General features: G+C 42.5%; 1 protein-coding gene across 4 annotated transcripts in view; it reads left to right on the forward strand.

The window, feature by feature from the left end:
- Window positions 1–8,541: 8,541 nt before the first annotated feature.
- The window catches only part of LOC138949396 (protein FAM227B-like), a 50,506-nt gene continuing 35,866 nt past the window's right edge, over window positions 8,542–23,181 (forward strand). The window contains exons 1-5 of one of the 4 annotated variants that reach the window (XM_070321214.1): window positions 8,542–8,722; window positions 10,383–10,477; window positions 11,429–11,572; window positions 13,700–13,808; window positions 22,419–22,562. In XM_070321214.1, the coding sequence (XP_070177315.1) occupies window positions 11,465–11,572; window positions 13,700–13,808; window positions 22,419–22,562 (361 nt within the window). In that variant the 5' untranslated portion in view covers window positions 8,542–8,722; window positions 10,383–10,477; window positions 11,429–11,464. Of the gene's footprint in view, window positions 8,723–10,382; window positions 10,478–11,428; window positions 11,573–13,699; window positions 13,809–22,418; window positions 22,563–23,181 lie in introns of those variants that run through there. The other 3 variants (XM_070321238.1, XM_070321223.1, XM_070321232.1) reach the window with 3 other exon arrangements.

Raw genomic sequence — 23,181 nt, forward strand, 5'->3', positions numbered from 1 at the left:
TGTGTTATAGAGCAATGTGTTATTCATTGATATGTGTGTGATGTGTTATAGAGCAATGTGTTATTCATTGATATGTGTGTGATGTGTTATAGAGCAATGTGTTATTCATTGATATGTGTGTGATTGCACGTTAAATGATGTTATGTTGTCGTAGTATTTTGATTGTACAGCGCTTTGAGCAGGGTTAAACCCTGGATACATGCGCTATATAAATATTATACATTATTATTATTATTAGGGGCGAGGGGAAAAAATTCTAATATTACTGCTCCAAACCTACATCCATCCACCTCATCAATTTTAATATTACTGCTCCAAACCTACATCCATCCACCTCATCAATTTTAATATTACTGCTCCAAACCTACATCCATCCACCTCATCAATTTTAATATTACTGCTCCAAACCTACATCCATCCACCTCATCAATTTTAATATTACTGCTCCAAACCTACATCCATCCACCTCATCAATTTTAGCGCTGACTCCCAATGACTCTAATCAGGGTTCGTACAGAGTCCTTGAACCCTGGAAAACTCCTTGAAAATTGGAAAACCTTTTCCAGGCCTTGAAAAGTGCTTGAAAATAGAGTTTTGTTAAATAGTCATTGAAAAGTACTTGATTTTTCCAAATTGTTGCCTATACATTTCGTCAGCAGCTTGTCTTATTTAAAAAAAATGCAACCCCCTTTTTTTTCGTCAAAACTCAAATACAGTACACACATTTTGGGAGAATAAAAGATCGAGTGAAAACGAAAGTAGACGAACTAACTATTACTAGTCACCTATAGTTGCTTCCCTTCCCGGAAGTTGGCAAGGGAAACAACTACTGAATGACTAATAGTTTGCAGACTTGAAAAACTGAAGGTAAGCTTGGTGCTTTGCATTAATTTGAGGAAAATCATGTCCTTGAAAAGCATTTATTTGGTCCTGGAAATTTCCTTGAAAACTCATTGAATTGTATCAGCTCTGCCCTGCAGGAACCCTGCTCTAATTCAAAACCAACTCCATGAGCACTTGACACCAGCCTCCAGCAAAGGTGCGTGACAAGGTCACAGCTGTATGCCAATAGGTCACGGTTAGCCGCAGACCTCTGCACACTATCTGCAGCGCACTGATTAGTTTGCAGCGAGGTCACTGCGAGTTGGTCGCCAAGGAGGTTTGGGTGTCCCTCTCGAGCTCCTCCAAGAGAGCGAGGCGGCCATCAGAGGCAGTGGCTCTTCAGTGCCCAGGTGTACCCTTGTGTTCCAGTGCCCAGGTGTACCCTTGTGTTCCAGTGCCCAGGTGTACCCTTGTGTTCCAGTGCCCAGGTGTACCCTTATGTTCCAGTGCCCAGGTGTACCCTTGTGTTCCAGTGCCCAGGTGTACCCTTGTGTTCCAGTGCCCAGGTGTACCCTTATGTTCCAGTGCCCAGGTATACCCTTGTGTTCCAGTGCCCAGGTGTACCCTTGTGTTCCAGTGCCCAGGTGTACCCTTGTGTTCCAGTGCCCAGGTGTACCCTTGTGTTCCAGTGCCCAGGTGTACCCTTGTGTTCCAGTGCCCAGGTGTACCCTTGTGTTCCAGTGCCCAGGTGTACCCTTGTGTTCCAGAATTGTTTTGATACAGTGGAACCCCCCTTGTCAGGCCTCCCAATTTAAGATTCCCTCCCTTTTAAGATATTATTTTTCTTGCAGATTGAACTGGCGTGCATGACACTGAAAGACCTGAACAAACTGGATCAGTTTGAAGTAGGTGGCTTTTTTGTGTCCTCTCATCTGATGCTGATAGTGACTAGAGAATACATCTCTCTCTCTCTCTCTCTCTCTCTCTCTCTCTCTCTCTCTCTCTCTCTCTCTCTCTCTCTCTCTCTCTCTCTCTCTCTCTTTCTTTATGGTGTGTGTGTGTGTGTGTTTCTCCATGTTTATGTGTGTCCTGTGGCTGTGTGCCTTTGTGTATTTCCCTACATGTGTCGATGTGTTTTTATCTTTTCAGGGAGTGGTGGTGGCGGGGGGGGGGGGGGGGGGGGGAGGGGGTTGTATGTAGATTTGTTTTTAAAAATGTGTTTGTGTGTGTGTGGGGGGGGGGGGGGGGGGGGGAGTATCACATAGCAGTGAATGATCTCTAAAATTAAGTCTACTTCAGTGCTGGCAAGCAGTCGTTTTTTACATTTAGTCAAGTTTTGACTAAATGTTTTAACATAGAGGGGGAATCGAGACGAGGGTCGTGGTGTCTGTGTGTGTGTGTGTGTGTAGAGCGATTCAGAGTAAACTACTGGACCGATCTTTATGAAATTTGACATGAGAGTTCCTGGGAATGATATCCCCAGACGTTTTTTTCATTTTTTCGATACATGTCTTTGATGACGTCATATCCGGCTTTTTGTAAAAGTTGAGGCGGCACTGTCACACCCTCATTTTTCAATCAAATTGATTGAAATTTTGGCCAAGCAATCTTCGACGAAGGCCGGACTTTGGTATTACATTTCAGCTTGGAGACTTGAAATTGATGACTTTGGTCATTAACAATCTGAAAATTGTAATTGAAATTATTTTTTTATAAAACAATCCAAAAGCAATTTCATCTTATTCTTCATCATTTTCTATTTCCAAAAACATATAAATATGTTATATTCGGATTAAAAACAAGATCACAAAATTAAAAATATAACAAGAAGAGCAAACGCTCGATCGAGTCACTTTCGCAGTTCTGAATATTATATGAGGCATCAGATGGACAGGAAGAAATTGCTATTCACAACACAATACAGATGTAAATAATTTGATGTAAAGAATAATCCTATAAAGTTTGAATCAAATCCGATGAATAGTTTCAGAGATATGATATTTCAATTTTTTTCCTTCAAGACATACCTGTGACCTTGAAAAAGGTCAAAGGTCACCAAAGCAGACGTCAAAGTGTAGAGGTCACTGGGAGTCACGTTCACATAAAATTTGAGCCCGGTCACTTTTATAGTTTCCGAGAAAAGCCCAACGTTAAGTTGTGTGTTGCCGAACAGAAAAGGCTAGTTATCTCCCTTGTTTTTCTGATAACGTTCGTAAAAGGCTACAGATGTAAATACTTTGATGTAAAGAATAATCCTACAAAGTTTCAATCACATCCGATGAACTTTGTCAAAGATATAAAATGTCTAATTTTTCCTTTGACGCTGACCTGTGACCTTGAAAAAGGTCAAAGGTCAACGAAACCATCGTTAAAGTGTAGAGGTCATTGGAGGTCACGACTAAACAAAATATGAGCCGGATCGCTTTGATAGTTTCCGAGAAAAGTCCAACGTTAAGGTGGTGTCTACGGACGGCCGGCCGATCCGGCCGGACGGCCGGACAGACTAACACTGACCGATTACATAGAGTCACTTTTTCTCAAGTGACTCAAAAATTATGATTCAAATTAAATTTCCGAAATCGATTTAAACATAATTTCATCTTATTCCTTGTCGGTTCCTGATTCCAAAAACATATAGATATGATATGTTTGGATTAAAAACAAGCTCAGAAAGTTAAAAAGAATAGAAATAAAGAAAAGCGTGCTATCCTGCTCAGCGCAACCACTACCGCGCTATTCTGGATTGTCAATTTCACCGCCTTTGCCACGAGCGGTGGACTGATGATGCTACAAGTATACGGTCTTGCTGAAAAAAATGAAGTGCGTTCAGTTTCATTCTGTGAGTTCGACAGCTTGACTAAATGTTGTATATTCGCCTTACGCGACTTGTTTAATTTTGTATAAGTACTGTAAGGGTTCACTTTTTTCACCAGGGTAGGGACAGGGAACAGACAGGGGACAGGGAACAGACAGGGGGCAGGGGACAGACAGGGAACAGACAGAGGACAGCGGATAGGGGACAGACAGGGAACAGACAGGGGACAGGGAACAGACAGGGGACAGGGGGCAGGGGACAGACAGGGAACAGACAGAGGACAGGGGATAGGGGACAGACAGGGAACAGACAGGGGACAGGGAACAGACAGGGGACAGGGAACAGACAGGGGACAGGGAACAGACAGGGGACATGGAACAGACAGAGGACAGGGGATAGGGGACAGACAGGGAACAGACAGGGGACAGGGAACAGACAGGGGATAGGGGACAGACAGGGGATAGGGGACAGACAGGGGACAGGGAACAGACAGGGGACAGGGAACAGACAGGGGATAGGGGACAGACAGGGGATAGGGGACAGACAGGGGACAGGGAACAGACAGGGGACAGGGAACAGACAGGGGACAGGGAACAGACAGGGGATAGGGGACAGACAGGGGATAGGGGACAGACAGGGGACAGGGAACAGACAGGGGACAGGGAACAGACAGGGGATAGGGGACAGACAGGGGATAGGGGACAGACAGGGGACAGGGGACAGACAGGGGACAGGGAACAGACAGGGGATAGGGGACAGACAGGGGATAGGGGACAGACAGGGGATAGGGGACAGACAGGGGATAGGGGACAGACAGGGGACAGGGAACAGACAGGGGATAGGGGACAGACAGGGGATAGGGGACAGACAGGGGACAGACAGGGGACAGGGAACAGACAGGGGATAGGGGACAGACAGGGGATAGGGGACAGACAGGGGACAGGGAACAGACAGGGGATAGGGGACAGACAGGGGATAGGGGACAGACAGGGGATAGGGGACAGACAGGGGATAGGGGACAGACAGGGGATAGGGAACAGACAGGGGACAGGGAACAGACAGGGGATAGGGGACAGACAGGGGACAGGGAACAGACAGGGGACAGACAGGGGACAGGGAACAGACAGGGGACAGGGAACAGACAGGGGATAGGGGACAGACAGGGGATAGGGGACAGACAGGGGACAGGGGACAGACAGGGGACAGACAGGGGACAGACAGGGGACAGACAGGGGACAGGGAACAGACAGGGGACAGGGAACAGACAGGGGACAGGGAACAGACAGGGGACAGGGAACAGACAGGGGACAGGGGATAGGGAACAGACAGAGGACAGGGAACAGAGAGGGGACAGGGGACAGGGAAACGATAGGGGACAGACAGGGGACAGGGGACAGACAGGGGACAGGGAAACGACAGGGGACAGGGAAACGACAGGGGACAGGGTAGGGACAGGGGACAGGGTAGCAAGTTCAGTCAGCAGATCATAATGTCAAGATTGTTGTTTCCTTGTTGTTCAGGATGATTTGGAAAATATTTCCCATTTAGACTATAAGAATATAATGCAGGAGAAATGCAGATTTGACTGAACATTGTGAAATTGTGTGTTACAGTACAGCTTACTGAATATTGTGAAATTGTGTGTTACAGTCCAGCTTACTGAATATTGTGAAATTGTGTGTTACAGTCCAGCTTACTGAATATTGTGAAATTGTGTGTTACAGTACAGCTTACTGAATATTGTGAAATTGTGTGTTACAGTCCAGCTTACTGAATATTGTGAAATTGTGTGTTACAGTACAGCTTTGAGACCGAGCACTTGGTTCTGCAAGATATGGATCTGACCCTCAGGAGACAGTCTTCTGCAAAATGAATCTCTACACTATTTTTCCTTTAGGGTTTTCATTTTATTTTTCCCCTCTTATTTTTCTTCTTAATGTTTTTCTTTCAAGTTAAGTTAAACGTAAGCGCTTGGCTGGTCATGTGAGACTTCAAACAGTAAATGTCTTTCTTTGGTCATTTCTTTTTTTCTTTTTTTTTGTTGAAAAACTGAGAAAACGGTTTGTTTATTGTGATGATGTTTAAACATGGTTTTACAGGTATGTGTTTAGGATAGCATACCAAAATGTTTATTAGCTTGGAGAACCGAGAAAGATGTGCTTCTGTCCCCTCAGCCTAGACAAATTTGAACTCTCTCATTACCCTCCCCCCCCCCCCCCCCCCCACCACCACCCGCATCTCTCTCGCTCTCTCTCTCTCGCTCTCTCTCTCTCTCTCTCTCTCTCTCTCTCTCTCTCTCTGGTGGCCTTTTTTTTTTGTGTTCCAAAAACAAATTGTGTGTGTGTGCATGTCTGTGTGTGTCACTGCTGCCTCTGTGTTTGATCTGAAACTGGTATAATCCTTCCATCTCTTCATTAAGACCAAGGGTGCGTTTTGGTTGAAATGTGACCAGTCATTTGGTTTCATTTGCACATATGGTGGCACGTGCAATGTTTTCAGATCTGCATTTGTGTGATTATGTGCCGCCTTCTTTTCATCTGATGTGTGTGTGTGATTTTGTGTGTGTGTGAAAATTTGATGAAAATGATCTCAATTTTGATTCCTCACACAATTATGTCCATGACAATACATTTTTTTCTTAATCACTTTTTGGCCGAATAATTCCACAGTTGTTCATGACTGCAACAGTCACAATTGATTTTTCTTGTAGTCGGTTTCTTTCAATTTGTTTATGTTTTGTTGATTTTTGCTTTCTTGCAGTTCTGGTTTTAGTTTGCACTTTTAAAGGCACAACACAAGATATTTAAAGAGAATTTGTTCTTTTTTTTCAAAGAATTGAGAGCTGATTTTGAAAGGTTACATTTTGTGCAAACCAAAGAAACTAATGGCCTTATTTACTGACAGCATTTGTATTCTCATGGGAAAATTAATCTGTGAGCTATCTTTTGGTTAGAGCACATGTACACTTTTTATATTATCAAATACGTTTTAATCCTCACACAAAAAAATCCCACAGAAATAATAACACATAATAATATTTAGTATAAATAAAAATTGTTTTCTAATTCTAAAACATTGATTGAAAGCCTCTTTCTGTGATCAGAGTAGGGAATTATTGTCCTGTGTTTGTGGAAATCTGCAGTTTGAGGGTCGTCCTTGAGATGGTTCACACATGTTCACAGTACACACAATTCTATACTCTATGTTTTCGCCTCAGCTTTATATTCACCTTTTTCGCTTTTAAAAAACAAATCTGTCTCTGTGTGTCGTGGCACATGTAAATTAACTAGTCAAATACAACGTGGATGGTGATAAACTATTAATTTTTATTTATCTGTATGTTTGTTTCTTTGGTACTTTGTTTGCTCTGAGGTTGTAACTTTTAGTTGAAGACTTTTGATGGCTGCTATATCATCACATTCTTTTGAGGCAGCACAAGACCCCAGTGTTAATGTGACCTCTAGTCCACCACCAGTGCTGTGCTTCTCCTTTGAGTGACCAACTGCCCTTAACGACGACCCAAACCTCCAATGAAATTTCCTTTCTCTAAAATACCCTTTTCCATGGCGACCACCCATTAATGACAGGTTAGACTGTATCTGGTTTTGAAATTATAAACAATTGATCATGAGATAGTCCTAAATAGTCTGGTTCTGAACCAGTGCATGTGTACTGTTCTTAATCTCCTGATTTGCAGCGTGTTGTGCGCCTCTGAAATGACATAATTCCACAGACAATCTCTACAGTCTTAATTAAATTTTGTTTGATACTATTTGTGTAGTTTGATGGCATTACTATTTGACAGTCTGTTTAAGCCTCTGATAATAAAGATGGAAGGACTGTGCCATGTATTGTTTATCTCTGATTTGACCGATCTGAGCAAGCTTACACTCATTTTCTCTTTCTCTGTCTGTCGATCTGTCTCTCTCTCTATAATTACTTGCATAGTATGCATTTTATTTTATGAATAACCACATATGTATGCTCTTCATGCATCATCATCATCATCTTTATCATCACGTGCTGAAGTTTTCTGACCTCCTTTTGTTGGTAAACTTTTTAATTTTTCAATTGTATTATTGTGTGTCTGTGCGTCCCAAGGACAGATTGTAAAAAAAGGCGTAGCCTTAAATCTTAATCCTTGTTAAATAAAGTTCAATTCAATTATCTATCTCTCTCTCTCTCTCTCTCTCCCTCTCTCCCTCTCTCTCTCTCTCTCTCTCTCTCACACACACACACACACACACTCACACACACACACACACACACCAGGGCCGGACTACCGGGGGGGTTATGGGGGTTGCGCAACCCCCCCCCCCCCCCCCCTAGCCTAAACATGTACCTTACTTATTTAATTTTTTTTTAATTATTGCTTATTTTATGCCGTTTCATGCAAGGAGCGACCATTTTCCTATCTCAGAATATGACCTACCCGTCAGCTTCAGGGGGCTTCGCCCCCTGACCCCCACAACGAGGGGGGGGGGGGGGGGTGAATTCTAGGGTTTCCGGCCCCCCCCCCCCCCCCCAGCCAAAAAATAAAAATATTGAATGAGGTATGCATTTCTTTATTTTACATTGAGTTTCCATTTTTGGGGTATTAATCAGTGACAAAATCTGCTGCCTGAAACTGGTAATAATCATCCTCAGAATGCACCAGATTGCATCCTTTTTTTCAAAATTTTCCGGGGGGGCATGCCCCCGGACCCCCCTAGCAAGCTAGGCGCTTCGCGCCGTCGGCTCGGCGCTTTGCGCCTTCACACCCATATCTTCACAATATACTTTTGACAAAAAACAGTCATAAAATGAACTGATCCGCCCCTGCCGCCAGGGGGGACATCCCCCTGGGCCACCACTGGCAAACCCCCCCCCCCCCCTCCTCTTCGCCTAGTCCGGCCCTGCACACACAGGCTGACCGAACCGCACAGGCAACCGGACAATGCACCCGCAAACGTCAAGCAAGCGAATCATCGCTGCAGTTATCGTTCCTGATCTCGCTAGTGATTCCACTTCCTGTGTGAAAATGGTTGGCTTGCATAGCAACTGTGAATAAGCTTTCTTCGCTGCAGGAAAACGATTGATTGTTGGGTAAGTTCCACTGTATTATTTTGTCTGTTGATCTACATGCTTCGCAGTTATGTTGTTATAGACTGAATATTCGATATGTTATATCAGTAAGCGATGCTGCCGTTCTACGGACATCGTTTGACGAGATCAAAACAAGGTTGAACTGAAACTAGCTATAGCGTAATCTTTGTTGCGGACTTACATATCATGGTTTGTGTTTCCTCTGTCTGTTAAAACGGGATTCATTTTTCACAACTAATTTATAGCTTTTGTTTTCATACGTACACACGAAGTGCATTAATGCACACAGTTCTGTAGACCTTTTCGTGTGGAAAGTGAGCTGTCACCACACACTGCATTGTGGTGTTGTTGGTACAAATGTATTGGTGTTGTTGGTACAAATGTATTGTTGTTGTTGGTACAAATGTATTGTTGTTGTTGGTACAAATGTATTGTTGAATTGATGCACACAGTTCTCTTGATAATTTTAATGCGGCAAGTAAACACTAAAACAGTGAGAATAAAACACAAACACTGTATATCGATCAGTGTTGTTCCCAGGCCTCGGTCTTCGGTTATGTACGCATACTTTTATTTCATCTGACCAAAGGCCAGTCAAATTCATGTCCAATAGTTTTGACACACGGGGGATGTCTTTTGACACAACAATTTTTACTGGCCAGGACATTTTGACTGATATGTATGTATATAGCTATTCTGATGGACACGTGGGGGAATTCGGGGGCTGTGATTGGATGGTCTCACACATCCCTTTTCCGATCATCAAAGCATAACGATACAAAAGTTGGCCATTTTTGCCGATATCCAAACGATATCGGCAATAACAAAGACGCGTGGTTCCGGTTTCTTCCACGTGTATAAAGTACACGCATACCTCGCCAGGTTTGTTTCTGTCAGTCTGTGACTAGTCGACAGACGATGCCATTTGCTTTGTGTGTGTTTTTGTTGTTGCTTACTGTACATGACATACATTACGTGTAAAATCCAGTTCTTTAACAGGCAACAAACCTTGCAAATTTCCAGAAGCTGCAATCTGAAGCGACCTATTTCGGATTCTAGCAGACGATCTCTCCAATGTTTAACACAAAATCAGCAAACTCTCCTGTCACATAGAACGTCCATTGTATAGTGCAATGTTGAAATGAAGTTACCGGTCTGAAACATTTCGTCGTTTCTTCTGAGACAATCCTTGTTCTCTTATCATCTACAGATTTACCGCTGTCTTCACCACGCGAATTCCCAACAGAAGTCAGACTTTCGAACATACAATCTACGTAGGCAAGCATGATACGTCATGACGTCATATGATTCCTAACATATTGACGTAATGCTGAGCATCCGGTTATCTCGAGTTTTCTCCGTAATACATGTCCGTGGGTTTTTCAATGTTCGGTTATTTCCGGAACCGTCGTCTGCAATCAACGACATGGACCATTCTGGTACTTGTCGCTGACAAAAACATGATTCTAACACAGAATTTAATGTCAGAATAGCTATATAAACGCTATTGTGTTTTCAGCGTAGCAATAGGGTCCGATATTTAGACTCGAACAAGTATAATGCGACTCGTCTTCGACTCGTCGGCATTATACTTGTCTCGTCTAAATATCGGGCCCTATTGCTACGCTGAAAACACAATAGCTGTTAATGTTGAATCCAGGTCCAACTGACCTGTTGTTCTCTGTGTCTGGGAGCAACACTGGTAAACAACATAACCAACTGACCTGTTGTTCTCTGTGTCTGGGAGCAACACTGGTAAGGGAGCAACACTGGTAAACAACATAACCTCCCTTTTAAGACCTCCACAAATATAAAAAAATCAGGTCTTAGGAGGGAGTCTTAAATTGGGGAATATCTTACAGAGGTTATGAACAACAAATCTGAGCAACAGGGCCTTAAATTGGGGAATACAGGGCCTAGCATTGTAAGCCGTTCGGCTTACTTTACGCCGAAATAACATCTCCAGTATGCGGAACTCGATTTGGTGTACGCCGAAATGCAAAAACCTGTTATTCCCAAACGCGGTAAACCCAAACAGTCCCAGCTTTTGTTTTGTGCGCCGTTCGGTTCAATTCTCAATCGGTTTGACAGTTTGCTTGAGCACGCACTTCCTCTGGCATCGCGCGAGCATGCTTTGTGCCGGTGTTTTGTGGCTCAAGACTTGAAATAATGTCTCGAAGCGACATTGTTGAACGTGGTCAGCCATTCAGTGATAAAGAATCCAGGTATTCCTGGAAGTGGGAATGGCACTTTTAGGCCAAATAACACAAGATTGTCAGTTTTCTTGTTTTCTGTCCGTGTTTTGCTTGTTGGTGAAGGCATAATTTATAGTTGCTCAATCTTCTTTGGGGGAGGGGGGGGGGGGGTCATTTGAGATTAAAAAAATCTCAAAAAAATCTTACATTTTTTTATTTTCAGAGTTTTTTTCTATTTCACCACTATTTAATATATTTATATTTCTAATTTTTTTCCCACCAGGGGCTTTGCCCCCTGGACCCCACTGGGGGCCTCCTGCGGCTCCCAAACCCCCGCCTTTGTAAGCTGAACTCACTTTTTCCAATGCTAGGCCCTAGGAATATCTTACAGAGGATAATGAACAACAAATCTGAGCAACAGGGTCTTAAAAGGGAGGGAGTCTTAAATTGGGGGTTCCACTGTATATTGTTAATTGAAGAAAACTACAATCTTTTTTCTGTGTTGCACCAGCCAGCAGATCTGTACCTGAGCAGCTTGAGACAGACGATGCTGATGGGGAAGGTTGACGGAGGAGACTCACAGGGGACAACCCCCTCTCAGGCTGACCACAAGCTGCCCACAACACTGGAACAATTTCTTGAGGCAGAGAAACTGGTGAGTATGTACAGTCAACCTGCCCTGACCAGCTGTTGATATTCCAAATGAGCACACTTCTATTCACACTTCTATTCACACTTCTATTCACACTTCTATTCACACTTCTATTCACACATTCACACTTCTATTCACACTTCTATTCACACTTGTATTCACACTTCTATTCACACTTCTATTCACACTTCTATTCACACTTCTATTCACACTTGTATTCACACTTGTATTCACACTTCTATTCACACTTGTATTCACACTTCTATTCACACTTCTATTCACACTTCTATTCACACTTGTAGTAACACTTCTATTCACACTTCTATTCACACTTCTATTCACACTTGTATTAACACTTCTATTCACACTTGTATTAACACTTCTATTCACACTTCTATTCACACTTGTATTCACACTTCTATTCACACTTCTATTCACACTTGTATTAACACTTCTATTCACACTTCTATTCACACTTGTATTCACACTTCTATTCACACTTCTATTCACACTTCTACTCACACTTGTATTAACACTTCTATTCACACTTCTATTCACACTTGTATTCACACTTCTATTCACACTTCTATTCACACTTCTATTCACACTTGTATTAACACTTCTATTCACACTTCTATTCACACTTGTATTCACACTTCTATTCACACTTCTATTCACACTTTTATTCACACTTGTATTAACACTTCTATTCACACTTGTATTCACACTTGTATTCACACTTCTATTCACACTTCTATTCACACTTCTATTCACACTTGTATTAACACTTCTATTCACACTTCTATTCACACTTGTATTCACACTTCTATTCACACTTCTATTCACACTTGTATTAACACTTCTATTCACACTTCTATTCACACTTCTATTCACACTTGTATTCACACTTCTATTCACACTTCTATTCACACATTCACACTTCTATTCACACTTCTATTCACACTTGTATTCACACTTCTATTCACACTTCTATTCACACATTCACACTTCTATTCACACATTCACACTTCTATTCACACTTGTATTCACACTTCTATTCACACTTCTATTCACACTTGTATTCCTCATTCAGTGGTCTAGTGTTTGCTCCATTGGCTCAGCATTGGCAAGCTGTATTGAGCAGTACCCAGAACATCAGAAATAATGACCTCCTGTGTATTATTGGCTCAGCATTGGCAAGCTGTATTGAGCAGTACCCAGAACATCAGAAATAATGACCTCCTGTGTATTATTGGCTCAGCATTGGCAACCTGTATTGAGCAGTACCCAGAACATCAGAAGTAAGGACCTCCCGTGTATTATTGCCACCCGACAGAAACCCTGGCCAAATGGAAGGACTGTGCCACGTATTGATTATCTCTGATTTGACCTGAAACCCTGAGGTTCTTTCCTCAAGTTCACCTTTCCATAACGGCCATCTGTCTGACAGGACCACTTTTAGTTAATCCCTTGGCCATCTGTCTGACAGGACCACTTTTAGTTAATCCCTTGGCCATCTGTCTGACACGACCACTTTTAGTTAATCCCTTGGCCATCTGTCTGACACGACCACTTTTAGTTAATCCCTTGGCCATCTGTCTGACACGACCACTTTTAGTTAATCCCTTGCGTGGTCATCATAGACAGGTTGGCCTGTACCTCTTTAAAAAAAAAAAGCTTTTTGGCAAAACATGAGTTGGCATTTGGGTATGCTTTTCATTTGTAATATTTTTAATTGTGGGAATCTTTAGTTGCTCAAACAATTAATGAAAATGAAACTTGAGATTTGAAGTAAAAAAAAAATTCTCCTTTTAATGTGAGCAATTTGTAACATGAAGTTTATTATCACCTTATTGTTTTGCGGTGAGTAAGGTTTGATTTGGTAGAGAGGGCGCATTATCACTGATTGTGGTGAGTAAGGTTTGATTTGGTAGAGAGGGTGCATTATCACTGATTGTGGTGAGTAAGGTTTGATTTGGTAGAGAGGGTGCATTATCACTGATTGTGGTGAGTAAGGTTTGATTTGGTAGAGAGGGTGCATTATCACTGATTGTGAGTTATAGTAGTCAAGACAGATAGAAAGGCACTGTTGCATAGTATTTTTTCACCTTCACGAATGTTGTTCTCCAGACTGACTGGCCGTATCCCATTGCTCTGGAGGGACCGTTTGACATCAACGCTGAGGGTCTGCTGTTGGGAACACAAGATGACATTGCTGATATTCTCAGGGAGTCTGCACGTATCCTTAATGGCCCTTAATGGCATCAAACATACGTCACTGACATAAAAGATCAAATTGAAATTATCTTGCGCATTTGACAAAGTCAGAAAAAGCACACACAGAGAGTTTTTGTAACCCTAACCCTAACCCTGGTCAACCTCACCAATATTAGTATGTTATTCAACCCTACTCAAAAAGTTATGAACCGATTTTAAATCTCTTTTCAGATTTTGGTAAAGCTTAATGAGTTCGACATCTCCTGTAAGTTTCATTGCCAAACCCTAATTAGTTTAGCGGGTATTCCCGAAAAACCACAGGGTCAGTGCTAATATTGGTGTTCATGGCCTAACCGGAAAAACTTAAAGTCCAAATTAAACATATCCTTGATTTTTTGCGGCCTTTTTTAACCCCGCACATGATCATAAAATAACATTTGACATATGAAAAAAAAGATTTTGGTCATGAAATATATCCGGGGTAGATTATAGTGAATTTTTGTGTAAGTGGACATGTTGGTGACATTTTGGTCACTTTTTTCAAAATTGATATTTTTGGTATACAAGTATATATCAATCGATTCTATATCAAAAATGAATGTATTCTGTGCAAAAAACTCATTCCGGGTCAAATTAGGTCAAAAGTTATTGACAAAGTTATTTTAGTCATAAACAACACCGATATTAACCCTGGCCGAAAACTAATCTATAAATAGCTCAGCTATTTTTCAAGATAGAAACTTGTACCTTATATGTTTTTTCATCTACGCATCATTCTCAACACGATGGTATCAATTTTAATTTAAAAAAATTAAAACCAATTTTTAAAATTTTTGACCATTCACTACACCTTCACCGTTCAAGATACACATTTGTTCCTTCTTTCAGAAATGCAAAATTCATCAACAGCTACCTCCTACAACAAACAGAAATCAAATCCAATAAATCAATCAAAAGTTATGACATCAAGAAAAAATGAACACCAATATTAGTGACTTTTTCACGTTTCAACCCTAAAATAATGGTTGCCAGGGTCAAGCATTTCCACTTAATTCTCAAAGGGCTGTGTTATATATGTTAAATGGCATTACAAATAAGGCACAATTTCAAAATATCTCAGCTCTAACTTTATTTTTCAACCTTTGAGAGCCATAAAACAATTAAAGCTTTCTTTTGCCTGTTACAGCCTAATGCATAGTCATAGGGTGGTCAAACTAGAATAATATACATAAGAAAAAGGCCAGGATCATGATTACGAAGAAAAAAAACACTTAAAATCAATATTAAAAAAGTTAGCTTTTTGAGTTGAGTGAAATTTTTCTAAGTCCAATTTAGTCTTGGACTGCACCAATATTAAGGTTAGGATCAACCCTGAGATTGTAAAAAATAATCATAAAAAATCAGTGCTTGTTCTTCTATTACTTTTAAGTGCACATACTAGTCTGTAAAAGTAGCGGCTACAATATCAAGGGTTGAAATGGTGAAAATAGGTGAAAATAAAATAAAAATCCTTCTTTGACCCAAAATCAGCATTTGCTTTCATATGACATTAAGTGTCAAAATTTAACCTAGGATTAGTGTTAGGGTTCCAATTTGTTGCTTGCATTGTACTGAATCAATTTCTATCCATGCACACATGCAAAAAATGGACATGGAATTTATTAGAATTTTTTCCAATTTTTGGGGTTGAAACATGACAAAGTCAACTAATATTGGTGTAAATCGTAAGAAGGTTTTTTTGGCGCCAAAACTATTAAAGAGAGACAAGTGATTGCTTGAAGTAATTAAGGCTTGGAAAAGGTAGATGTCAGTTCTGTACATCATTTAAAGTGTTGAAACTTGAAAAATACAATCTAAAAAAGGGTTAGCGCCACTGTTGTAATTTTTTGACTTTTTCATTAATATTGGTGTAGAACATGACTATTTTCAAACTCAGTAAAACATACATATCTAATGATTGGATAGGCCTAGAGAGAAAAGCTAAAGTGATTTGGAATCATCATTGTATGCTCTACCAAACCCTGTTCGACCCTTGGGGTTTTTAAAAAAAATCGCAAAAATTCTCAAAAAACTTGAGGTGTTGAGAAGTTGCATCTTGAAACGACCTGTTGCTGCATTTTTAGCTATATCTTTCTCAAATATATTTTTCGTGTTTTTTCTTTTCAGAGACAGGTAGGTAGTCATGCAAAGAAGGCACCCTGTGATTTTCAAGGAAATCTAATGATAAATATAGCTCTTAAGTCGACTTTTTGGAGCTCTAACCCTAGACTAATGTTTACTAATATTGGTGTAAATTTAAAGAAGTTTTTTTTGTCTTCATTTTTTTTTGTCATTAGACATTGTTTTCACCAAAACTAACATGGGCATTGTGTAAAGATGCATTTTATGTACCTTCTCTGCCAAAGGGAACTTGATTTGACTAAAAATAGACTTTCAGTGAACTTAACAAGATGTGGTCTTTCTTTTGTTTATACTGATGAGAGTTTTGCTTACCCAAAGCCCATATTTTCAAAAAAGTGCCTCATTTGGGGTTTTATTAAACATAATTGAGAGCCAGGTATTGAAGTGACCTAGAAATGTCTAACCCTGAGCTCATGATATTTTTGTGCCTAACGTTTCTAATATTGGTGAGGTTCATTCTTTCACTTCTTGTGACGTCACTTTTAGGTTTCAAACACCTATATTTTCAAAAAGTGCCTCATTTGGGGTTTTATTAAACATAGTTGAGAGCCAGCTATGCAGGTGACCTAGAAATGTCTAACCCCAGAGCTTGATTTTTCTGGTCCTAACTTGCTAATATTGGTGTAAATCTATATAGCAATACTAAAATGACCACATAATGGTCAGTTTTTAATGAAAAGATCTGAAGATCACTATGTGCCTTCTTTGAACACTTCCAGTAAAGCCCAGTCAATGATTTTGAGAATACATCAAATTTAAGGTGTATATATTTTTTTGCAAAGTGTTTTTTTATTTGTGAATTTGTAATATGGTTAACTTAATATTTGTCTGTGTTTATGTATTTCGTCGGTTATTGTTTTTGTGTGTCTGTGGGTATACTACACCATACAACCCAACCAAGTCCACCCTACACCATACAAACACCATACAACCCCAACCAAGTCCAAACTACACCATACAAACACCATACAACCCCAACCAAGTCCTACCCTACACCATACAACCCAACCAAGTCCACCCTACACCATACAACCCAACCAAGTCCCACCCTACACCATACAACCCCAACCAAGTCCACCCTACACCATACAACCCCAACCAAGTCCACCCTACACCATACAACCCCAACCAAGTCCACCCTACACCATACAACCCCAACCAAGTCCCACCCTACACCATACAACCCCAACCAAGTCCACCCTACACCATACAACCCCAACCAAGTCCACCCTACACCATACAACCCCAACCAAGTCCACCCTACACCATACAACCCAACCAAGTCCCACCCTACACCATACAACCCCAACCAAGTCCCACCCTACACCATACAACCCGAACCAAGTCCACCCTACACCATACAACCCAACCAAGTCCCATACTACACCATACAACCCCAACCAAGTCCCACCCTACACCATACAACCCCAACCAAGCCCACCCTATATCATACAACCCCAACCAAGTCCTACCCTACACCATACAACCCCAACCAAGTCCCACCCTACACCATACAACCCAACCAAGTCCCATACTACACCATACAACCCCAACCAAGTCCCACCCTACACCATACAACCCCAACCAAGCCCACCCTACATCATACAACCCCAACCAAGTCCCATCCTACACCATACAACCCCAACCAAGTCCCACCCTACACCATACAACCCAACCAAGTCCCATACTACACCATACAACCCCAACCAAGTCCCATACTACACCATACAACCCCAACCAAGTCCCACCCTACACCATACAACCCCAACCAAGTCCCATACTACACCATACAACCCCAACCAAGTCCCACCCTACACCATACAACCCAACCAAGTCCCATACTACACCATACAAACCCAACCAAGTCCACCCTACACCATACAACCCCAACCAAGTCCCACCCTACACCATACAACCCCAACCAAGTCCCACCCTACACCATACAACCCAACCAAGCCCACCCTACACCATACAACCCCAACCAAGTCCCACCCTACACCATACAACCCAACCAAGTCCCATACTACACCATACAAACCCAACCAAGTCCACCCTACACCATACAACCCCAACCAAGTCCACCCTACACCACACAACCCCAACCAAGTCCACCCTACACCATACAACCCCAACCAAGTCCACCCTACACCATACAACCCAACCAAGTCCCACCCTACACCATACAACCCCAACCAAGTCCACCCTACACCATACAACCCCAACCAAGTCCACCCTACACCATACAACCCCAACCAAGTCCACCCTACACCATACAACCCCAACCAAGTCCCACCCTACACCATACAACCCCAACCAAGTCCACCCTACACCATACAACCCCAACCAAGTCCACCCTACACCATACAACCCCAACCAAGTCCACCCTACACCATACAACCCAACCAAGTCCCACCCTACACCATACAACCCCAACCAAGTCCCACCCTACACCATACAACCCCAACCAAGTCCACCCTACACCATACAACCCAACCAAGTCCCATACTACACCATACAACCCCAACCAAGTCCCACCCTACACCATACAACCCCAACCAAGCCCACCCTACATCATACAACCCCAACCAAGTCCTACCCTACACCATACAACCCCAACCAAGTCCCACCCTACACCATACAACCCAACCAAGCCCACCCTACACCATACAACCCCAACCAAGTCCCACCCTACACCATACAACCCCAACCAAGCCCACCCTACATCATACAACCCCAACCAAGTCCTACCCTACACCATACAACCCCAACCAAGTCCCACCTACACCATACAACCCCAACCAAGTCCCACCCTACACCATACAACCCAACCAAGTCCCATACTACACCATACAACCCCAACCAAGTCCCATACTACACCATACAACCCCAACCAAGTCCCACCCTACACCATACAACCTCAACCAAGTCCCATACTACACCATACAACCCCAACCAAGTCCCACCCTACACCATACAACCCAACCAAGTCCCATATTACACCATACAACCCCAACCAAGTCCCATACTACACCATACAACCCCAACCAAGTCCCACCCTACACCATACAACCCAACCAAGTCCCACCCTACACCATACAACCCAACCAAGTCCCATACTACACCATACAACCCCAACCAAGTCCCATCCTACAACATACAACCCCAACCAAGTCCCACCCTACACCATACAACCCCAACCAAGTCCCACCCTACACCATACTACCCCAACCAAGTCCCACCCTACACCATACAACCCAACCAAGTCCCATACTACACCATACAACCCCAACCAAGTCTCATACTACACCATACAACCCCAACCAAGTCCCATACTACACCATACAACCCCAACCAAGTCCCACCCTACACCATACAACCCCAACCAAGTCCACCCTACACCATACAACCCCAACCAAGTCCCACCCTACACCATACAACCCCAACCAAGTCCACCCTACACCATACTACCCCAACCAAGTCCCATACTACACCATACAACCCCAACCAAGTCCCATACCACACCATACAACCCCAACCAAGTCCCATACTACACCATACAACCTCAACCAAGTCCACCCTACACCATACAACCCAACCAAGTCCCATACTACACCATACAACCCAACCAAGTCCTACCCTACACCATACAACCCAACCAAGTCCCACCCTACACCATACAACCCCAACCAAGTCCACCCTACACCATACAACCCCAACCAAGTCCACCCTACACCATACAACACAACCAAGTCCCATACTACACCATACAACCCCAACCAGGTCCACCCTACACCATACAACCCCAACCAAGTCCCATACTACACCATACAACCCCAACCAAGTCCCATACCACACCATACAACCCAAACCAAGTCCCACCCTACACCATACAACCCCAACCAAGTCCACCCTACACCATACAACCCAACCAAGTCCCATACTACACCATACAACCCCAACCAAGTCTCATACTACACCATACAACCCCAACCAAGTCCCATACTACACCATACAACCCCAACCAAGTCCCACCCTACACCATACAACCCAACCAAGCCCACCCTACACCATAAAACCCTAACCAAGTCCCATACTACACCATACAACCCCAACCAAGTCCCACCCTACACCATACAACCCCAACCATGCCCCACCCTACACCATACAACCCCAACCAAGTCCCATCCTACACCATACAACCCCAACCAAGTCCCACCCTACACCATACAGCCCCAACCAAGTCCCACCCTACACCATACAACCCAACCAAGTCCCACCCTACACCATACAACCCCAACCAAGTCCCATACTACACCATACAACCCCAACCAAGTCCCATACTACACCATACAACCTCAACCAAGTCCCATACTACACCATACAACCCCAACCAAGTCCCACCCTACACCATACAACCCAACCAAGCCCACCCTACACCATAAAACCCTAACCAAGTCCCATACTACACCATACAACCCCAACCAAGTCCCACCCTACACCATACAACCCCAACCAAGTCCCACCCTACACCATACAACCCCAACCAAGTCCCACCCTACACCATACAACCCCAACCAAGTCCCACCCTACACCATACAGCCCCAACCAAGTCCCACCCTACACCATACAACCCCAACCAAGCCCACCCTACACCATACAACCCCAACCAAGTCCCATACTACACCATACAACCCCAACCAAGTTCCACCCTACACCATACAACCCCAACCAAGCCCACCCTACACCATACAACCCCAACCAAGTCCCACCCTACACCATACAACCCCAACCAAGCCCACCCTACACCATACAACCCCAACCAAGCCCACCCTACACCATACAACACTACATTCTGATTTAAAAAAACAACTCAAATATTCGAACGCATAGCCATAGGGTGATCAAAGAAGAGAAAATGACAACGGGAATACTTATTGACCATACATATGAAAAGAAAATAAATTTAAATCAATATCACAAATTTTGGCTTAGGAGCAAAATCAGCATTTACTTTCATATGACGTTAACTGTCAAAATTTAACCTAGGGTTAAAGTTAGGGTTCCAATTTGTTGCTTGCATTGTAATGAATCAATTTCGATCTGTGCACACATGCAAAAAATGTGCATGGAATTAATTATGATTTTTTTTAATTATGACACTATATAGATTGACACCAATATTAGTTCCGTTAGGCCAGACCCCAGACCCTGACTGACTTTTTCATCTAATATTGGTGAGCCCTGCCTAATGGAACTAATATTGGTGAGTTTTAAAAAAATGACCACAGAATGCTTAGTTTTGACCCCAAAGGTCTGAAATTAACTGTGTGTACTATTTAAATGCTTTTGAACAGACCCGATGGAACGAAAATTCGAAAAAATGTTTTTTTACACTTTTGAAACTATACTTTTGGTCATTAAAGTCATAATTTTTATTTCATCAAAATTTCCTTTTGTATATCGATTTATAATGACCTTAGGGTTCATAACGCCAAATTTCAATCATCTAGAACAAAAACTATGACTTTGAGAGCATTTTTAAATTTCTTGATTTTTAAGTTTAAATTTGTCAATATTGGTGTTTCTGGACATACACCACTATTAATTGACCACTTTGACCCCAGGAAGTCAAAACCCGACTTTTGCCATCAAAAAACCCTAAACCCATGAAAAAGTCAGAAAAGTCACCAATATTAGCTGGGGCCTCACATATATCAGATTTGGATAGTCATAATATGCACCAATATTTTTGAGCATGACGGAGGATCTAATATTGGTGAGGTTCAGCTAATATTGGTGCTGTTGGACATACACCAATATTATATGACCATACCCCTAACCCTTACGCTTACCCTAATCCTAACCCTAATCCTAACCCTAACCCTAACACAAAGAGTTTTTGTGTGTTTTGAAAACAGAGGACGCTTATTGCACTTCATTAATTCCTGACTTGAGCTACAAGTTAATTCATCTACTTGAGCAAGTTAATTCATCTACTTGACTTTTTCTATTCACAGTTTGTGCTTTGACTATGAGAGTCACACGATGAACAACTGAATGGCAGTCAATACCAATTAACCCGTTCAAGACATCCAGGCAATATTTCATTTAAAATCTGATTCATTTTTATCTGTGTGCTACTGTTCAGCTGAAGTACCTGTCTCATTGTTTTATGTGTCTTGACACTTCCGTTCAGTCCAAAGACAGACAGGAATGCACAGCATATCACTTTTAGTGGAACTTTAATGACGCCAAACTTCAGGTGCAAATACAAAAGAACTTGGGCACACTATATGATGGCGACTCATGATCTATATCACCTGACCTCGTCTTGTGCGCTCTTTTTGACTGTTTAGATTGGTAGCTATTTATAGCATATGACATCATTTCTAAACAATGATGGTAGTGTGTTCATTGTTGGCAAGTGAACTTGTTCCTGACCTTGCGCCAGCTCTGGGCCTGGGCTTGTTGGATGACCTTGAGGATAGACTGGCCAAGGTGGAAGAAAAGCTCAACAGTTATGCTGTTCACATCATCACAGATGACAAGAGACCGTCACGCTTGGTTGAACGCCTTTTCCACTCCCCCACTCGTTGTCAGTACATTGTGCATTCTACATGTCATTTGTTCCAGTTGGTGTTCATGGTTGAGGTAGCGCAGGGAGGGTGGGTGTGTGTGTGTGGGTGTGTGTGGGTGTGGGTGTGTGTGTGGGTGTGTGGGTGTGTGTGGGTGTGTGTGTGTGTGGGTGTGTGTGTGTGCATATGTGTGTGTGTGTTTGTGTGTGCGTGCATGTATGCGTGTTTGTGTGTGTCTGCATGCATGCGAGTGTGTGCATACTTTATTGTGTTATTCAACAGTGCTTTTATTGTTAGTGAATGCTTTTTGAATGTTTCCTTTTTGACTCACATGCGAAGCAAAAGTGAGTCTATGTACTCACCCGAGCCGTCCGTCCGTCCCGGCGTCCGTCCGGAAAACTTTAACGTTGGATATTTCTTGGACACTATTAAGTCTATCAACACCTGATGTGGTCTGATGGTGTATGGTTACAAGATCTCAAAAAACATGTGCGGCAACTTGACCTCACTTCAAGTTCAAGGTCACAGGGGCCGTAATTGTTGTCTTAAAAACGACCATTTTTCACATTTTCGCATTTTTTTCTGAAGTTATCGAGAATGGCAACCTTAGCTATGTATGCTATACAGGGCAATGTAAGC

Source organism: Littorina saxatilis, linkage group LG1, assembly GCF_037325665.1.
Source record: "Littorina saxatilis isolate snail1 linkage group LG1, US_GU_Lsax_2.0, whole genome shotgun sequence".
Lineage (NCBI taxonomy): Eukaryota > Metazoa > Mollusca > Gastropoda > Littorinimorpha > Littorinidae > Littorina > Littorina saxatilis.